Source organism: Doryrhamphus excisus, linkage group LG3 (assembly GCF_037039965.1).
Source record: "Doryrhamphus excisus strain RoL-2023G ecotype Guam linkage group LG3, RoL_Dexc_Guam_v1.1, whole genome shotgun sequence".
Taxonomy (NCBI): domain Eukaryota; kingdom Metazoa; phylum Chordata; class Actinopteri; order Syngnathiformes; family Syngnathidae; genus Doryrhamphus; species Doryrhamphus excisus.
Genome location: NC_136359.1, coordinates 14,837,758 through 14,858,875, shown reverse-complemented (window position 1 = coordinate 14,858,875; position 21,118 = coordinate 14,837,758). Strand labels below are relative to the sequence as shown.

Below are 21,118 nucleotides of genomic sequence, written 5' to 3'. Positions count from 1 at the left end.
GTTGATTTTGAATGTTAGCTTTAGGAAGTAGAAAATAGGGACCTAAATTACTGCCATGTGTTTGAGACCAATAAAGAGAACATCTATGAGAACATCAGCAGGATTCAGACAACCTTTTTCTTCTTTGGTTAGTTAAAACGTTTGACTATTTTATTTACTGTGGGGGCCACACTTTTTCCACAAAGGGCCACATACTCACAAATCAAAAAGTTTAGGGGCCATTTTAATATTTTTGTCATTTTTTTAAACCGACCAAAAGGTTTGTGTGAGAGAAAGTATCAGTGCTAATAATATAAACAATGTTAAAATTGAAATTAAAATTACATAAAAAAAATACATTTGCCCTTTTTTTTAATTTTTTGCTGTTGTTTATTATTTTTCATGTTTAACAATATTTTTATATCATATTTAGCCACACTAAAGGACGAAAATATTCTAAACTTTGCTCAGCATTGCCAGCAGTGTCATTCTTGTATTGGACCTCATTAGAGGTGTCCTAAATGCTATGGCCAGTGTTGCATGTGGAAATAACCCACTACCAGGGTGTGTCGTCTTCCTCCTTAAGGCAATCCCCCCACACTCATCTGCAATCCGGAGGCCCGGGGTTTGTCAGCCAACCTGACCACACACTGAACTGCCACTTGTTTAATTCAGAACACGCCCCAGACAAACGCGCCCCCATCCCTATATGCTCTGATCCCAAACGCATCTCACCCAGCTAGCCCTGACGCCCCCATTTCACTAAACCACAGGTTTTGTCAGACACTACTGTTCTTCTTTGAATGAGCTACCATAGAATTATATATGTTTGCCTGTAATCATTCCAACATGCTGCTTTGTGAATGGAAGGTTCTGTTTCTGTTTACAAAGCAACTTTTATTTTGTGGTTTCCAGTTACTGACTTTTTTGTGAAATGAAAACTACAATGTAGACACATTCTGCATGTATGTATATTCATGAACAAAGTCAGTAAGTGTTTGCTTTACAATTCATGTTCATGCGGGCTGCTGACCCCCATAAGGCGAGGCATCATGGGGAACAGGTTCGTGGTGGGAACCTAGTCCATTCAAACAAGTGAAAGTCTGCAATTATGAAGCAAAAATGGCTGCTGGTTGTGGCTGCAGTTATGTCAAATTAGAGGACCTCTCCTCAATAAGCAAAATCTGGGAGCTGTAATTTCTCCCCACTGTATGTATACATTGTAATCTGCGGTCTTACTCTCACTCTCACTTTATGTGTTTAGTCTGGTGGCAAACAATGGCGGTTAGCTGGGTTAGCAGCACAACACCAACTGGCCAGTCAGCATTTTTGTTAGCTTGCCGAGGACGCTGCGTGACATCAAATGCCCGTACTTACAGGTATTTTATGGCTTTTAATCATGTGATCAAACTCCTCGTTTATCTGTTTGTATTTCTCCTCAGTGCGAGGGGTGAGGATCAGAGAGGACTCGAGCTCCGGGCTCTCGCCACCTTTGTTCTCCTTCTTGCTCAAAGCCTGCCGGGTCCCACAACCAAAGGAGGAACACAAGGGGTGTGGAGAGACGGATGACAGGGGACATGACGGGAACGAGGAGACAAGGACGTACAATCACACAGCACACAGACGGGGGAGGAGAGAGAGGAAAGAAAGATGTGAGGAAGACTCAGGGTTCAACAGGAAGTACTTACACACAGTCTCTGTCTGCTGATCATCAGATCTATGTCCTCGTTAATTTTCCTGTATTTGTCCTCAGACTCAGGGCTGTGGCCGACCGAGTCGTCTGCGTCGGGGTCAGGGCTGTCACAGCCATTTAGGCCCTTCTTTCTCAACGTCTGTAAACAAAGCAGTTGCAAAACACAGTTGAAGTGCTGAAGGCTTCAAGAACTGCAACCCAGGTGAACACTTGAGAAAGGAAGGGAGGAAACATGGTGATGAACTGGGAGATTTAGCATGGACACTGACAAAAGATTTCCATTTTGGCCAGGCCTGATGTGTGAGTCAACACAAAGCAAAACATCATGACCACCCATGAAACTCATAAGAAGGAAACATTTGCCATCACTTTGTAAGCTTTTCCAGCATCTTACACTGTGGTTTTCTATTTGCATTAAAGTTGTTTATTACAGTTTGTTCTTGTACAGTTTATTCTTCTATATTATTCTTTTATTGAAAAAGGTATCTTCTGTTCTGTCAGGGAAGCAAATGCAAAAGGGAAGCAAATATAAAGTATCACTTTTTCAATTTTTTTTGTTTACGTTCATTTTTGTTTGCTTACCCATTTTCTATACCACTTGTCCTCATTAGCCACGAGTAAGCTGAAGCCTATGCTACCTGAAATATAAACTATGAAGTTATTTTTTGTGAGTTTTGTGACCCCGAGATTCCCATCCCTACTTATTAGTCCAAGAGTAATAATACGTCTGTGGAAACATGATGTAAAAAAATTGTTCCCCCATGTGTATTGATTGCTTAATGAATTAGTCTATTGACTAGAAAAAAAAATCAAAGAATTGAATCATAGCGCATATCATGAACACCACATCATATTCCTGATTTTGAATCCCTGTCACTTTGATTATTGGCTGATTTTTAGGAAAATAAAACTGTTTTACATTTGGTGTCAATGCAGAAGTCAGCTCATTTGTGGATAGTCTTCCTTGATTCAATTTTAGGTACATTGTGTTTGGACTATGCAGTTTATGTTTCACAAAGTGTATATTAATAATGTCATTGTCTGTGTGACGCAAAATTGCCAAACCGGCTGAAATTTACATCAGATCATGTTTTATAGGCAACACACCCGAATAAAGTATCTGACGCTGTTTATTCAATGTTTTGCAGTATATTTTATATAGTTATAGCTTCACTGTAGACTGTGCATCATGCCCCTCAAAATGACAGCACCGTCACTGGTACCCATTTTAGGTGAATCCCCTTTAAATAAGAATATATTCTATCCGATTTGTGTGTACTAAGGTCATGAAAGGGGCTTCAACCTCACTGAAGGCAGCAATTTCTTTTTTGGCCACCTGATGGCCACCTGCCCCTATTAGAGCTGTGCAGGAGAGCAGGAGTCCAACACTGACAGAGAACCTACTTATGGAAGAAGAGACGCCTGTCCTTTTTTTAGATACTGTTGACGACCATAACAATGGAGATTTCAAACATATTAGTGTGTGTGTGTGTGTGTGTTCTCTGTAGCAAGTGGGCTACAACTGATTTGTAAAAGTGAGACAACGACAAGACTTGGAGTGAAGACAAGTACAGTAGCTGACAGTTAGAGATCTCATCAAAGGCAGCTCCTCTTCCATTCTTTTTCCACTTCTTACCACCATCACCACCACCACCAGCCCCCCCCACCCCCCTTCTCCCCCTGGCTTTAATAAAGGGAGATTAGTCTACCGCAGGAATATCACGGGCCTGCTTCTCTCTGTGTAGTCATTGCTTCACACTGCACTCTCCTACTTTCATCTGAGGCTCCATATCAGACAGACGTAATTAAATTTACTTTAGTACACCCTGTATTTGATGCTGATCAAGTGTGTGTCTCTGCCTGTGTGTGTGTGTGTGTGTGTGCAAGAGCGGGTTGTGCAAGAGTTAGTGTGTAAAGGAGGAAGGTAGATGCTGAGATAAGTTAATCTCAATGAACTTCTTCCTCTCATTTGTTTGTCTGTGTCGGCTCTGGCTCACAGAGGAGATACAAGCGATGCTAGCTGCTCCATCAAGAGCGGCAGCGGTGGTGACAGGGAGCGATCTGCCTGCTTAGAAAACAAATAACGATCCACTCATCTCTCATGTCAGCACAACAAAGGCCTGTTTGGAGTGTGGTTTTAGTGAACTTAGAGGGCTGCTTTTGTGCGTGTGATCGCTGTTTGATTCCTGAGGCGTCTCGTGGCGATGCAGCTACTGTATAAGCGTGTCAACATTGTCTGGCTCTCTCCGGATTTTAACTTGCCCACCGCCCCCTCCCAAAAGAGTGGAAATCTGGAATTGTGAATTTGAAAGCATCTCTCACATGTCTGACAGTCTTCAGGAAATCACACCAAACAAACGGCAAGGAGATCTGACTTCTAACAGAGCTGCCATGAATCAGGCGCTCTCGCTTCATCTCGAGGTGTATGAGTCACAAAAACAAAGGGGTTGTCGAGGTTCATCACGCTGTCTTTTTTGGCAAAAACGTGAAGGGAAACTTTTTTTTTTCTTTCTTTGGTGCAGTTGCATTGTGGTCCTGGCGATGCATCATATTCAACTGACAGGCGTTGAACCTCTGGCCTTGCTCTGTTCACAGGAGAAACCACAACTTTTTCTACCAAACTTCTAGAGCTTCTACTATCCACGCAATTCCATAGGGACAATGGCGTAGAATTTACTGTTATGTGCACTACTTGTCTACAGCCAGCAGCAGTCTTAGATAATTGCAATCTAAAGAATAGGAACATGACATCGGCATATGAAGTTGAGCTACATCCATATAAACACAAATTAAAGTCAATAAAGGATATGTACTTAAACTGGCATTGCAAGATCAGATAAGCGAAGAACATCAGAACAATGTGAAAAGATGACACCCACAAGGAGAAACAGAGCGGGTGATCATGTAAAGGAGTATTAGGGCACTGCTTGTGTTGGGTGTTGAGAGGTTGCACAGTGTTATATGACTATGAAGCATGTGGCCACTCTGGGCTTAGTTTTCCAGAAGGGCTCAGCACTTAGAGGGAGTGCTACAAGGGTGCTATGCCACTCATCCCAGTAATGGCCACCTGTCTGAAGGCATCACACCTGTTGCCAAAGGCTGACACACAACCCGACTACCAATCACGTCTGCCTGAGCGGTCACATCACCATAGAAGGCTCCCGCTGTCTACACACTCACACCCTAACGTAATTGTATATATTTATACATACGGTGTGTGGATAGAGACCGAGCAAATGGGGAAAAGGAGCAGAAGTATACTTCTATGGAGAGGAGAATGTGCAAAAAAGCTGTTTTTGCTTGCTTGGCTCTTATGTCTTTCTGTGGCCCCTTTGGAGGCTTGCTCCTAATTAAACTCCTTCTTCATGATGCTCCCTTATGACTCGACTTGTCACAGGGCCTGTGCGAAGCAGGGACGGCATAGACACGGTGGCCTACATACTTAGACACCCGTCCCATCAGTACCCTTCAGCTCTTCACCCACAGCTAGGCCGTCCTCGACGGTAGAATCAGAAATTAGCAGTCGATTTAATGGCTGAAATTCAGTCGGGGTCGGAGTACAGTTTAAAATAATAGTGTATGGTGTTAGCAGGAATCTATGAATTACAGTCAGGTGACTGTGTATTCGTTTGTGTCAAACCGGGGTACAAACGACATATGCTCACAGGTGGTGGTGTTCTTAAATATTTTGGTTGAAAGAAATGTAGTTGGAGTTAGTACCATACACTACCTTTAATAAAAACTGAATCGATTACTATCCCCATTCTAGTTCAGTATCTTTTGTTTCTAAACTAAAGCATCTGTCAAATAAATAAGTGCTCTTAAATTGTAACACGTTTCGTCTGCATAGTTTGGGGTGTGAGTAATAACTGCAGGCTATTTGGGTGTGAATTCTGATCAGCTCCAGGGGGTCTGAAAGGGACAGCTGACGCCCACCATAGCAGGATCCGTCTGCTCGGCATTCTGCCACTCTTCGCACCCACTCTAGCCCTCTGATCTGTCTCTCGGTCCCAGTCTGCTTCTCAGTCTGTCTCTATGTCTTTGCTGGACTCCTACCACCATCTTGACATAAGCGGAGTCAAAACATTGCTGGCTTGATGGGTCCATCTTTATTTTTGACGGCCGTGTGTTAACGGACGGGTTATGTTTGGAAAGCTCTTTATTGCTGACCGTTGTCTTGGCAGTGGCTGAAGGCTATGACACATTCAATATTGTGTTTATGGTTTTTGGCGACAGACAGGCTAGTCAATGTATCTCAATGCCTTCAAGCCAGCAGCTTCGGCTGCAACAGGCTTTAACAAACACAGGCACTTTGTATTCAGTTGAAGTCAGTTGAATAGCCAACAGATAAATAGCCAACAGCTCAACATAAAAATACGAACAACTTTTCTCAATATTATTTGTCAAGATGTAAGTTTGTAGGCATTTCTCTCTATATACGTATGTATATTTTTGTGTATGCGATGTTCTATTTCATTTTGGTGAAAATCTGCACATTCTTGCTATCATAGCCTCCCTTTTGTTTGCACTGGGTCAAAGCTTTGAGGAAGATCTTGTAATCCAGATCAGATCCAAATGATGGTTTTGGTGTCACTTTGAATTTAACATAAAAAATTCAATTTAAACATTTTAAAATGTGTATCTATAAAAAAAAATCACATCAGATCTGGTTCTAATTTGTAATGTAATGTAAATTTCCATGCTGATGTGCATGCAGATGTGCATCTTGTCTCCTGCCTTACAAATATGGAAAACTGAATTGATGGTCCTACATTCAGTAAAACAGTCGTCTGTGTCATCATTTATGTGAAAAAAACTCTCAAAATAACTCGTCATCAGGGAGCAGCCTCACTGTAGCCAGTTGACCTACTCAATATAGTGTCATAAGATTAGTAAAGACCAATGTGACAGTGTCAATGGGGGTGAACAAGGTGGAAACACTATTGTCCCATTTCCCATCACCAACAGGCCAGGTGGTCTCAAAGTGGTGTCACTTTAACTCCCTCAGCACCAGCGAACTGGAAGCGCACTCATGGCGTGGCCTTGTTTTGGAGGCAGAAAAGAGGTAATAGCAGGTTGGAAATTGACTAGTTTTATTTTCATTTTTTTTGTTTCAGCCGTCACTCTTTCATTCTCTCTGCTCTTCAGAGTTGGGGGTAGTGGTGGTGGTGGCGGGGCGGACATCAGAGGGATCAGGCTGGCTTAGTTTATTGGAAGCAGATGGCAGACCAAAGGCAAAGAAGGCCACAGTTTCATGAAGCGTGGTTTGAACATGCCAGGACCATGTCGAGGGGCATGCCCATGGATGACGGCTGCATGGTGTGCATGTGTGAGTGAGCATTTGGGGAGAGATGGTTGGGTTTTGTAGGTTAGGGAAGGGTTGTAAGGAATGCCTGCCAACCCCACCTCCTAAATCCGCAGCAAGACCCCCTGTCTCTATAGCCCTTCCTTGAAAAGCGTATCATTGACTGTTTAGTGATTTGGTAGCTTTGAAACCACTACACTACAATCATAAATCAAACACTGGTGTTGCACCCGTCATGGGTAAAATGATAAAATGTCAACATTTGAGATCATGGCTGTGTGCATAGCAAGGCTGCAAAACCTTATTGCCAAACCGCGGCATTGTGTGATATGAAAGTGCTAAAATCACCATTAGGAAAAGCCCCCAAAGACAAGAGCCCACTCACATGCAGGCCAGTAGCTAGCCAGTATACAGCACAATACCAGATGGTGCAGTGTTTCCCCATATGGAAGACACACACACTGAGCACATGTCCGAATCCAACATGCTTTGCTATAGCAGCATCCAAGCCATGTGAACAAAGTGGTCATTCAGACAAGTCACCGCACTGTATAATTACAGAGGCAGACACTAAGAGACACAATACCAGCTCACAGAAACTGGATAAAGAGGGCACTTGTGTCTACACTCTTGAGTCTACCATATTTTATTCAGTTGCATAGTGTTGTCTAGATAACGTGTCTACACGGATTTTGGATTCAATAATTCACAAGGCCTTGATTTTATGTGAAACATGGCATATCAAGCAGACTACAAAAAAGTCCTTTAAAAACAAACAAAATAACAGTCACCCCTTGCCTTTTGCGCTGCCCACCAATCATGACTTATCGTCTTTTGTCACTCCGTTGCTTATCGCATGGCTCCACAGCAGGAAGAGGCAGCCTGAGGGAGGCCTTGAGTAACAATGACCAGCTGCTTGACCTCTGTAATGTGACCTTGGATTTCCAAACCCTGCCCAAAGCAGCAATTATGGTGAGAAGAAGAGGGGAGGGACATGGGCAAAGGAGGGAGGAGGGCCAAGCAGCGGGAATGCCACTTTTAAAAATAGATTATTATTTCAAATTTTCCACAAATAGTTTCAAAGAACAAGGCATCATTTCATCTTAATGGCTGGCATGGATTGTTTTGGGGCGGTATGGTGGAAAAGCCCGGGCTGGCAGCTTTGGCAGTATGGCTTCAGAAGTGGCCTGACTTCTCCACACCACAGGGACCACATATTGGCACATTTCAAACATTCTATTTTTAAAAGCTTCTTTTGTTGTTGTGTGCCTACCTCAGACTTCCGTTTCCAACATACTGACCTTAAAAAACACCCTTGAGAGCGATCCAAATGCGTCTTTAAGTTTACTGTCTGGGGTTCTGCTTTTGTGGACAGTGGACAGTCTTATGTGGGGCTAAAATGCTGAGCTTGTAGATCAGCTACATTATCTGCCTTCCTGTTTTCTAGCTTTTTGTATAAAATTAGAATGGTACAGTCTATAAAATTGGAAGTCACTGAAATACTCGTCTTTCATGTAAGGCTACAGGAAGATCTCATGTGAGGGGATGCTGGTCATGTGAGTTTTCATATTGAGTTATAGGTCATCTTCTCAATAACATCATTTTAAACAGACAAAGGGAGTCTCATTACATGTAAAAAGGGTGGATGTTTTGCTCCATTATGTATGAATGTTAACAAACAACAAGACAGGAAGCTACTGTTTGGTTAAGCACGGGGAGGGGCTGGGCAAGTAAATTAAATAATAGCTGTCTTTATTCAGTCGATCAAATGTTTATAGGCACCGCGGGGTCTCGAGCCGATGGTGTCATGCATGTGGCTGATGAGAGCAATTATTCATGCTGGATGATCAGAGGGAGATGAGGACTAAATGAATAGCATGGAGCTCTGCTTACTCACTCCTCTGTTTGAAAAACAACCCCCCCCAGCATCAAACTCAAAGGGGGGGAGAGAAAGACCTCTCAGCGAAGACCGCCAGCTCCTATTTATAGCCTCACCACATACTATTTTTAATCACTAGAAGTTTTTTAAGGCATTTATTATAAAAAAAAGTCACATACAGTAAATGTGAGTGATTTTAGCTGCGCTTTAGAAACGGTAAGGAATATAGAAGCTATTCTTACTCATTCTCTCCCATTTGTAACTTAATCCAGTAGAAAAATGATACTAATTGTGTCCCAAGCAAAGTAAACCGAAGTGCACCTAGCAGGTGAAGACAGGAAGGAGGGAAGGAAACACAGCAGCATGTGGGACCCATGACACATGGAACATTACAAGAGGTTTCGCACGTACATGCTGGCATGTTTGCTTTTCCACCAACTTACTTACATTTGCCACTGTTAACCCAAAGCCTGTGAAGTGAAAACAGTGGAACCTGTAAAGGCGGCTGGGGAATTTGGAGGAGCTCGCTGCCGGTTGAAGTTGGAAATAATAATAATGATTATATCAATATATATCAATAATGATACAATTATTAATATTTAATATTATTAAGTGGTTCATTTATTTATACTTCTGTGATGGATAAGGATGAAAATATGACTTAAAACGCTACCTATACAGTACAGCAAATGATTATTTCTAAATATGTACTTAAATTGACTATGTGGAACATTATTGGCTGTGAAAAAACATATTTATGAACAGATATGTATTCCAACATGTAGTCAGACTTCCATCAGTCATACATTTAGCCATTTCTTTATAGTCTTAAGATTACCAATGTCAAAATGTTAATTTACTTAGGCAGCCAAAGCAGCTTCAGACTTTAATCCTCACCTCAGCAGGAAAAAAAAAAGTCTGCGCCACTAGTAAACACTGAAACACTGTGATCACTGTAGCGACCCCTCCCCTTATCTCCATCCCGTATCACACCCCACGAGCCTTCACCTCAAAGTTAAAAAAAATAAAAATAAATTCACGACACACTGCAAAATCAGTGTGGACAACTGTGGGATTGAAGATATGATACCATTAATTCCCTGAATGCTGACACATGTAAAAGTCGCAGAGGATAAATTAGCGCTGCTCAAGCTGGCGCGATTACACATCCTTTGAGAGCCATGAGAAGAAGTCATTCAGTGAGCTGATCAACACAGAAACTCCTTAAGGCTAATGTTCTCCACGGTGTTTAGAAACCAAATAAGCAAACCGAATAGCACACATGCTGGAAAATGTTTTCGCAGGCGCGAGGCAGAACATGAGCACACTTGTACTTCAGAGAGGTTGATCACATGTCCTGTTAGTGACTTGTTAAAGAAAGCTCATGTAGATTTACTGTACAAAGAATAGCATCTAATGACATGCAAAATGGAATGAGATCAAAGACAAGAGCATTGCGTTAAATAAATAAATAAAGCTCACTTTTGATTGACAGGTAATAACTGACTGGTTACTCTCCAGCCACCCCACTGGCCATCAAGATATTTCAGGTATCAACTTACTATGTGAGTAATGGTCGCACCTTGGCGACCCCGATGGAAAAAGTCTAGCTCCCCCCACTGGGTATTAATTCAACAAAATGCTTTTTTAAGGTATCATCCCCTTCGTGGAGGCAACCGAAAGATTACAAATACACAAGCGCAATAATAATGATAGTATTTGCAATCACAATGGAGCATATGGGAAGACCTCAGTGAGTTGACAAAGTGTCCAGTGAGTGTTAACAATGCTTTTTTTTTGGAGAGTTTACAAACTGACTTTTTTTTTCAGAGAAACCTCACCTTCCTGCTACTTCACCGCCTCCCCCAGTCGCTTGTCGCCGTACTGGACTGAGCACACACCTGTGCCTTGCACACACATCTTGGCAGATCGTTGAAACATACGCCGGGTGAAACATGGCCAGGGAGCTTTGCTGAATCTCATTAGCCAAGCGGGTAGTCATTAACAGAATGACCTTTGGAAATAATTACCAGCCTTCCTCCCAACATCCCTCTTTCCCTCCCTCCTCCCTCCTGCCTCACACTCATCCATCCCTCTGTCCCAACCCTGCCTCCTCTGCCTTTCCTCACAAGGAATACATCTTTCTAGGTGAGCGCTGAGGAGGAGAAAAACGGTGGGGCGGGGGGTGGGGGGGGGTGAATTAAGGGGAGGAAGCATGCTCTCGTTCCTGCTGCTGTTAAAGATTACGAGGAGAGCTGAACTTTCAGATTAGATTAATCTGCTGGAAATGGGATTGACCATCAGCCTTTCTTCTGGCAGGCAGGTAAGCAGGCGTGGAAGTCAGCTTAGCACCAAGAGCCATGTGCCACTCCATGTGATGCTTGAGCCAATGGCATGAATGTTGGCAATGTCAGCACAATGCAGCTTCAAGCTAATTGATACCGTTTTTGTACACAGGCTGTACGATGAATGTTCACCTTGCAGATACTACACAAAGGACAAAACTGTTGCGTATACAGAATATGGTATTTAACATTAGATTAACAGTTACCTCCTTCTATTTAGTATAGCATAAACTTGTGTTTTGTATTCACACACACAGTAGAGGAGAACTAAAACAAGCCTATTGTGGAGCAGGAATTTGGCACACCAAATGTGTTCTTGGATTTAAAGTGGCAAACAATCACATAGAGAGCCAGCCAGCACTGCTTAGTTTTAGGCTCAATCATCAAGAGGAGAAAGAAAGAACTCTTTGATATGCTCGCTCAATTAGCACGCCCCACACTCCTACAGAATGTCACCCATATGAGTTTAAAGTGATTACTTTTCAGGAGCAATACAAAGAGAGGAGAAAGCAGAGATGGGTGCATTTTCATGCTTTTCATTTTCTGCCCTGATATCGTTCACATGTCCAGGAAACCGGCCCGACAGAGCACAAGGTTGGGGAATGTGTCTGTTTTATCTGGAGCCAGACTCAAGTGAGTGTGCTGCAGACCTGCCAGGACACACTTGGACTTCAGATGACTGAGGAGCTGCCTCTGTGTTTGCTTTCGAAAAAGGCAAAGTTCATAGTTTGATCAAATCCAAAGGGTATACACTACCCTACTATGTCTGGTATAGTAGCAAGTAGCTTTGAATTGCACCATACTCTATTAAGTGGAATCTTGGAAGTTGTACACCCATGAGGTCGGACAATTCCTCAAAACCCCTTAAAATCGCACAAAAGTTCATACTTTAGAAACGCTTCAACCCTCCCTAAATGAGATGAGTCCAAAAACTGTGGTACCATCAAAGGTGTTTTTGATTATCATCAAATTTAGGGAGAAATGTTTCATTCAACTGTGGTTAACCTAATTTTATATGTGTGATTGAAAAGACGTTTCTATTTACACATTACTAGCATTACCTTAGAGCAGGGGTCTCAAACACGCGGCCCGCGGGCCAAATGTGGCCCGCAGGACGCTAGTTTAGGCCCCCGCCTTGATATGAAAGTTTAATGTTAGTGTGGCCCGCGCAAGTTTGATATGGATGCTGTATGGTATCATGTACCCAGAAAAAATTATTACGTTTGATTAATGTTCATGTTAAAAGTGAAATAACTGTTAATACTGTTAATTTTAATCTGAAAGAAATATTTGTCTACACACAAACTATATGTTGTTTTCTTAAGTTTTTATTATTTGCTGTTTTATTATTATTATTATTATTATTATATTTATATTTATTTATTACTGATTGATTGATTTTCTTTATTCTTGATTTGTTTATTTATTTTTCATCTTATTTTGTGTTGAAAAATAAAAATTAAGATATTTGAGAACAGTGGAATGTTTTATCAGAGCTTTTCTTGTAGAAAATCTGAACCAAGGCAAAGTTTATTCATTTTTCTGTTTTTAATAAATGCGTTTATTTGTTTTTTTTTTGTGGAAAACCTGATGCGGCCCAGTCTCACTCAGACCCTAGCTCCAGTGGCCCCCCAAGTAAATTGAGTTTGAGACCCCTGCCTTAGAGATTCTGCAGTATAGTACATCAGATGGTATTTTGAGGTGCACCATTCAATTTAAATGTTTAAAAATTTAAATTAATTTAGATTTCTGTTTGAAACACAATGTCAGTACAATCTTATGACTTGAAATGTTGCAAGTACTAGATAAAACAAAGTAAGAGAAAAAGGGAGAGAGCGAGAAAGCCCTCTAGCTTGTTGTAAACATGCAAGTATCTTTAGAGGCTCTGTAACACTCTCTGTGGCACTCTCTCAACAACGCTAATTATCAACCAAAGACATGCTAATTACATAGAGCTTTATTGCTAATGTAGCGAGCCTCTATGCCGACCGCCCACGCTGAGCTCTGCTCTGCTCCCCTACCTCTGCCTTGCCTCCCACGACACCTTCAGGCACAGCAGCATCAGAGGAGAGATGGAAGCTTTTCTATGTACTTCTGAAGGTAAAAAGTGGTTTACAAATTTGGAAAGAGTCATATTTTAGCTTTCTTCTCTGTGCAAACCTAGATTTAGAGGACTGCTACTGTAGATACTTCCCATAATCACAACATTGACTCCCTTTGTCGTTATCATCCTAGAATATGTTTTTCCGCCTACATTCATGTACCTTGACAAAGCAGCATACAGCATGCAACCAGAGGGCCACGACCCCGCTTCACCTCCCTCCCCCGCCCCTCTATTTACTCACACCCTGCTTTGCGATCATGTGAACCGTGCTGGTGTCAGCCCTGTGGCCAATTCAGATAGCATGCTGAGACTATGCGGAGCGGCATAATCACATCGATTTCAAACAGGATCCTCTGGGGATCCCCGGGCTGGTAGTGATCTGCAGTTTATCGGCACCCCCCACTCCACTGGACTATTGAACTCGTCTTTCCTGACATGGCTGTTTATATGTTGGCCATCCTCAGCTCAGTAATAAAGACACGGTTACGGCAAGAGCACCCAAGCAGCGAGGTCATGTCACAGCCACTTGTTGAAATATGTGACAGCTCTCCTTCTGGTTCAGCGGGGTCATCTTGACAATACAGTGGCTGAAGGACTTGGTGAACAAAGGCAAATGCGCTATTGCATGAAATGCGTAAATAATTCAGTGAAAAAATAATGTAAATGGACATGCCATTCTAAGATATGCAGAAATATCGTGCCTCTGAAACACATGCGAGATTGTTATTATCAAGGTTAGTCATACGCTAAGTGCTGTATCACCTAATGTATAAGCTACCTTAACACATTTGACACCATCAAACGGGACTAAGTGTGGCGCAGAGCCAGTGTTAACAAGAGCCTACTACTGTTAAGTTTGCATCACATCCAGTATATCAATGTCTTCAAAATGAGATCATTGGAATAATGTGAGTAAAGCAACGCCAAATCTCCTCCAAAGCAGAAGGCATTTGATGTGAATGTGCAAATTGAAAAGGTTTGTCGTCAGGGGCAGACTGCCATCTGGAATAGCAGGAGTACTCCCAGTGGACCTGTCCCGTGTTTGGGCATCGAGCCCAGTAACACCCATAAGAAGAGATGAAAACATGTTCCATGCTGTGTGCTCTTGTGTTAGCCTGGCCAACCTGATCCATAGGTACGTGTCGGCCCAGACTATTCATTCATTACATCTCAGTGGACCCCACTTTTCTTGAGTACATTTTGTCTCCTTAAATTGTGAGTCAACGATGTCAGTCTCACGTACATAATTTGTCACTGAGCAGCGGTAAAAAAAAAGAAAAAAAATTAAATGATCCATCAGGTGTCTGTTTAATGACATACTGAGCTTGGCTAACTGATAATAAAAGATAGTTGGGCTCTTTCAAAGTATAAAAACAAGTGATCATTTCATTTTAACATATTCGTTATTAGTGCTTGGGGGTGCATGAAATAAGTAGTGAATTTAAGGAAACATATTGATACGAATGTTTCTGCAGTAGCAAGCATGGAGTGAGTTTGTGAGAAAAGGATCAGCTCTGCCCACCAGGTTGGTCAGATCTCCAGTGTGAATGTTGCGTAACAGTTTCATGTTGAGAGCTTATAAGGAATCCTGTAGAGGGCCAGCGTCATTCCAAGCTTTATCTACTTGCCCACTGGCTGGCCTGACAGCACTGTTTACAATCGCCTGCAGCCATGCTTGCGACATGTATCCACTCTGTCAGATCAGCGTCCAGCTCTGAGAGCCAGATCAGTGGTGACAGCATGTTCACATCATTACGGCACACTTTTCACCATGCAGGTTTTACACTTATAGTATTTACTGTCAAAAGTGTTTTGTACTTTTTTTTCTTCCTTTCTGGAACCTAAAGGCAGCACCATGTAACAATATATTACGTTAGGTGGTGAAAAACAATGCTCACTTCTATGTCATAACAGGAATCAAACATAAATGTAAAATGTAATGATTTTACACTATTAATGTAGCAACACACAATGGATAGTTGTCAGCAGGCAGGACAAGTCCTTGGGTCTCGAGTCCCATTTTTTTTCTTCTTTTGAAATTTTGCAACCACCAACATTTTGCAGACGTGCATTTCACTACATTTTTTTAATCAATTAATTAACATTTTTCAATAATTGTTTTTAACAATATGGTAGAATGTCCTATTTCTGTGCCAGTGTTGTACTGAGCAGAATAATGCTGCCTTTGGATGTAGTTTAACTTCCCATCTTCTCCTTTTCCTTTACAACCCGATAGTTGAGACTGAATCAACAGTGCTTCTGCTGGTTGCAGCCAAGTAATGCATTCCATTTTGCCTAACTTGCAGTTGAGAGCTAAACTGCACTGCTTATTATGTTATATTTCTTGATTTATTTATTATGTTTCTTTTCAAAGTTACTAATACTGGGACCTTTGTGATGACCATCCAACTTTAAGACATTAATCATTTCACTGTTAAATGTGAAGACACAAAAAGAGAGAAGTAAGGTTGCAGAATGAGTCACAACCATCTGGCTGTTGTGTGTGTTTCCGTGCCTGCATACAGGAGCATGCATGTGTGATTCAGTACATCAGGGCGCACGAGTGCTTGTCTCATCTGTGTCGACTCACCTCCACAATGTCCGAGTTGGTCCTACTCTCATGGGGCTCATTGTACTCGGTGTATTTAAGCAGGACCTTGTCCATGTCTGTGCTGGCGTACTGGAACAGCTTGTTGGTGCTGTTGAAGATGATGAGGGCAATCTCACAGTCGCACAGCACACTCAGCTCATAGGCTTTCTTCATTAGGCCAAACTTTCGCTTTGTAAATGTCACCTGGGGAAAGAGGAGGCGGATGATGATTGAATGTGGAAGCAATACAATAAATATAACTTCACAGTGGGAAACCCTAATAATGAAATTGTGGTAATCTATTTCATCATAACAGCAAAAAAACACACCCCGGTCATTCCTGCTGCAGAAAGGAACCTCACTAATCTGTGTTCATTTTATCATTTCAATTGAAAGTGCATTCATTCTAGGAAAACAGAATTCCGTTGAAGATTGAACAGGCCTTGACTAATAGTCATAAAACCACTGCACTAGGAAAGACACACAAACACATTTTAAGGAACTGAAAATACTCTGTCTCTGAAAAATAACGGCCAAGAAGATCCGTTAATGTTTGTACATCAAAGTACACAGAGGAACATATGACAGATGAAAATGTCCCTCCTTCTGTACTATTAAAAGAAATCCACATACTTGTGACTATCCTTAGTAGAAAAAAGACAAGTGTTAAGTAAGAGTTGCCAATGTAAGTACCCTTCAATACGGTATAAATAACAACCAATGATATTAGCAACAAAACCTGATCTGAAAGTCTCAAAAACATTATTTCTTGATAGGAATTTCTAGGTCTAGGTCTATTTGGGGTCTTTTTGACCACATTTATGAAATAAAACAACCTGTATTCCTCTATTTCTTAGATAATTGAGTTAATTTCAGTGAGCTACATTGAGTTTCTTTTTTTCTAGTAAACTAGTTCTTACCAGAGATAAAGAAAATACTAATATAATTACAAACGCCTCTGTGTGGGTGATACTGATATTTTCTTCTGGCTTTGTATTGTTATTAATATTGAAGGTCTGCACTGGCAAAGCTTTTTTAATGAGAAACAAAGCCTCAGAGTTGGACTCTGCTGGCATTACCTCCTGCATGTTTGTCTATTCTCTTCTGACACTTAGACATGTGCCAAAAAACACAGAATGGAAACCTCCCAATGCTCTGTGAATCATGCTTTGAATAAAATAATAAAGACTACAACTGAAGTCTTTCAAGACAGAAGGATCACGCTGCCCTTCACACTTTCAAAGCTGAAAGAGGAGCTGGAAATGACTAGATATTGATAGATAGTTTTGTATTACATGCAAGAACGTCTCCCAAGGTGCACCAAGGAAACTGTATCCACCCCTCACCTCCACCCTTTCCTTCTTTCTCTCCCGGCGCTGAGTTGGTAACCTTGCATGAACTGCTCTATCCTTTTCCCAGCTTCATTCCTAAAGGTTTTCCACTGATGCAACTGGCCATGTAGAGCTATCTGTCTTTCTCGGTACACATATTCATTGTGACACAGTGACGATTACACAAGGACAAAATGCTCCCATGGGTTTTAAATACCATGCTGACATTTGCACAATCAGACTTAAATGTGAAACAAATAAAAACAGTGACAATAAGATTCATTGTTATTATTCTCAATCCTTGTTGGGCTCAACAAAAGGCCTCACAACCGTGACACTATAAAACAAATGCTGTCGGTAAATGTGAGGACTGTGTAAGACAAGGTCAAAGCTGACTACCTGAGAACAGGACATGGAATGTTGTCTTCCAAGGGACACTACACAGGAGACAGCTGGAGGCCAACAAAGCTCTCGTGTCACTCTTGGTGGAAACATTTTGGGGAAGGCCCTTTTCTATTCTATTATATTTGGATGAGTTTGACATTTGACCTCAAGCCTGTCAAAGACGTTGAAAAGTGACTTGTGTCCTCACCCATGTTTTACTGGTAAAGGGAAGGTGCCAACGCCTAACTTTCTTCCATTTGTAATGACTAAGTGTCCCAATAATTATGGAATATTTATGGAGTGTGATTACATAGAGCCTTAACTGATCGAACAATAACACCTATATGAATATCACACCACACCTACACATCTCAATGTGACACATACTGTACAACCTGTTATGTAGCATACATCCCCGCAAGTATGCTTATAAAGTGTACACGCTTGGTCGAACAACCAGCCTTGCATATGGACCTTATGTAGGATGTGCTAATTGGCTCTGGATCTCGAGTTTGTGTCTGGGTACAGCTTGAGGTAAGAGTTTGTCGTGACTCCATGACCAGGAAAGATGTTATCCTGTGACCCTTTTAGTTTATGAACATTCACGCTTCTGTCCTGTACAGGCTGGAGCCTAACAGCCTCCTCTGCCTCTCCTGCCTCCACAGTAACTGTAAATGTGTCAATAGTCCCAGAGTGGGTTAAAACATAAGGTCTGATGACCAACAGATAAAAAGTGAGAATGGCCAGAGTACTGTGAGTTATTTTGTATGTTGACTACTTAATGCATTTAAGTGCACAATACAAATGCACTCTTATTAACATGTACACACCATTGCATCTAATTCCCGAGTTAGTCAAAATTTTTTTCACAATGTCATTATTAATGTGGTTGTAGTTATTTTTTTCATGGCATCGTACTAAAAACGGTTTAGAATATTTTACTCCTGTCACCTAGCTAAAGGCTGTCCAAATTGGAAAGTCTGCGGATATTTACGTCAGGGTAAACTTGAGACCATGTGACATAACCAGGAAGTGTGACCAAGGCTAGACCATCAATTCACAACATTGGTTCGCTGCTGGAGAAGGATCCTCCGAACGTCTGGCCTTTGTAGACCGGGTAAGTTATTTAGTTATTTAACTACTGTATCACATTTACTAAATAGCTGTCATTCACATACATACACTGTCATTCCAGCTTATGTTTCGGTAACCAAATATGGTTCCTTGCCTTATAGAGGACTCCATCACCTCACAGCACACTAATAAACATATCAAAACTGATCATTATTATCTGTTTAAAGGGCTGTTTTTGTGATACAGTCTTTGTGTTGGAGAGAATCAGAGAGTGCAAGTGCACCAAATAGGGAGTGCATAAATATCATTTTAAAATGACATATAATTCAGAGCCTCTCTTTATTAAATTTCCCGTTGAGCCCTTTCATCTTTCTCCTGTCATCTTTATTCATGCACGTATGTTTGTCTGTGAAAATGCAATTATATGTGCGTCCTAGTCAAATGAGCAGAGATTTGCAGTGCATAAAATGATATGTCACATTTCCTCTGGCAAACGAAGGAGATAGGCGACCCGGGATAAACAGCAAGGGGTGAGTGAGAAGAAAAAGGGAGATTTGGTGGGCGGCAGATTCCATGCCACATGGGTGAGAGGGGAGACAGAGGGAAGGGAGCAAGGATGGTTGGCAAGCTGACCGTGGGGTGGGGTGGGGTGAGGTGGGGGGGTTTGCGGACGCACAGGAAGCACATTTGTATGCATTTCCTCTCATAACAGGAAGAGGCCAGTGGCTTCCCCTTCACAATGGCTTCGCTTCTGCTTCCCACCTCCCGCCTGCTTCCCTGGGGGAGGCAGAGGAGGAGTGGAGAGACAGGCACCAAAAACTACTTGTTAGCAAACCAAACATGACACACACACACACACACCCATCCATGTCAGTCAGCTTTAGATTTGTCCTGAGACAAACACTTCTCCCATTGTCAGAGGCCAGGCAGGAAGACACCGGCTTACGCAAAAGGAATACAAGGAGCCCAGGACCTGCTTCTGAACTCTCACAGCCAATGAGACTGTTAAGAAGGCCACTCTGACAAAAGCAGCTTTGTCCCTCCTGTAATATATGCTCTTTACTCTCTTCAAATTCCACATCTTATCCTTTTCAGTGCAGTAGACAAGAGACTGTCCTTCCCCTCTTCTTTCATTCAAAGTCTAAAGCATGATGCGCTAAATGAAGTGTCCATGTGGAGTGTTTAAAAGCTAACATGTAGAACTGACTGACTGGTGCCTTCATTATCGCGATTCTTCAAATCAAATTGTTCTGCCTTATAGGACATCGTAATTATGATTCAGTACGGCAAGGTAATGGGCTGGCTAAGTTGCTCCTGTTCTTGTTCTTGTTTATTCTGAAAAGCCGTAAATGGAAAAGCAGATACCCAGTGGCTGGGGGGAAAAAAAAGTGGATGTTGCATTACAAGGACCCAAGATAGTAATCATCATGACAAAAATAACTTGTCATTTTCTGTGAACTTTTATCATGGCGCAATCGTTGAAAGGCATATTCATGTTTTTGTCTATACAGACTGAATCTCAACATCTGTTCACATTAATTCCAATGTTCGCACATTTAATTCGACAAGAAGGGGTGAGGTGAAAAACAAAGCATCAGGAAGAGGATAAGGACAAGTAAAAAAAAAGATTTCCAGGTGAGGCCTTGTGGCGCCAAGCAGATGACGGAGCGAAGGTGCCACTCACTTACAATAGTAAAGTGGTAGGTGGGAAGAGGGAATTAGAGGGGTAGTGAGGAGCTACCCTGTGGGCCTCATTATTTTCCTGCTGTTAATTTCACCCACACATGTTCTCACCCCGACACTGTTGATTGGAGTAAGAAGTAAAAAAAAAAAGACAAAAAAAAGAACCTTTATTTGTCCTATGTGGTGGCACGTGCTCCAAGGCATCACTGTTTAGAGTTTAAGCTGGGAGATGGAGTTGTTTCACTTCCTGACGTTGATGGCCTGTGCCATGTTTAACACTTGACCCCTACATCCTCCTTGGAACCAAAGTGTCTCAACCCCAATGAATGCACAAACAAGTGGCCCTGATTTTAACCCTCCGAGCACACTAGAGAGGCAACACTAATTAAGGCCAATTGCAGAGAATGAGTTGGTCCCTTGACAAGCCAGCTCCAGAGAGCTATTTGACTGTTGTATATATTTACAAGCATGCATTTGTCAACACCCCTTAAAAGAGATATTAAATGCACCATCTATCTAAGTATCTGACTGAATAATCTGCAATGTGTAAAATCTACACAGAACACACACACACACCTGTGCTTGTATATTGCATGGGTCTGCATTCCGTGTGTAGTCCATGAGGGGTTCTATTATGTCCCCGAGGCGGGGAAAGGGTCTGAGTGGTCAGGAGGCTTGGAGCCAGGCGTCACACACTGCTACCCACTGTCCGGATCTCTGGGCAGACAGTCAACACCAGGGAGGCCTGGCC

General features: G+C 41.9%; 1 protein-coding gene across 24 annotated transcripts in view; it reads right to left on the bottom strand.

The window, feature by feature from the left end:
* Positions 1 to 21,118, bottom strand: part of mef2cb (myocyte enhancer factor 2cb) — a 69,786-nt gene that overhangs the window by 12,663 nt on the left and 36,005 nt on the right. For 11 of the 24 annotated variants that reach the window (XM_058072145.2, XM_078789707.1, XM_078789706.1 and 8 more), the window contains 3 exons: positions 15,896 to 16,099; positions 1,668 to 1,811; positions 1,357 to 1,494 (listed from right to left, as the gene is read on the bottom strand). In XM_058072145.2, coding sequence (XP_057928128.1) covers positions 1,357 to 1,494; positions 1,668 to 1,811; positions 15,896 to 16,099 — 486 coding nt within the window. The remainder of the gene's footprint in view (positions 1 to 1,356; positions 1,495 to 1,667; positions 1,812 to 15,895; positions 16,100 to 21,118) is intronic. The other 13 variants (XM_078789714.1, XM_078789721.1, XM_078789718.1 and 10 more) reach the window with 2 other exon arrangements.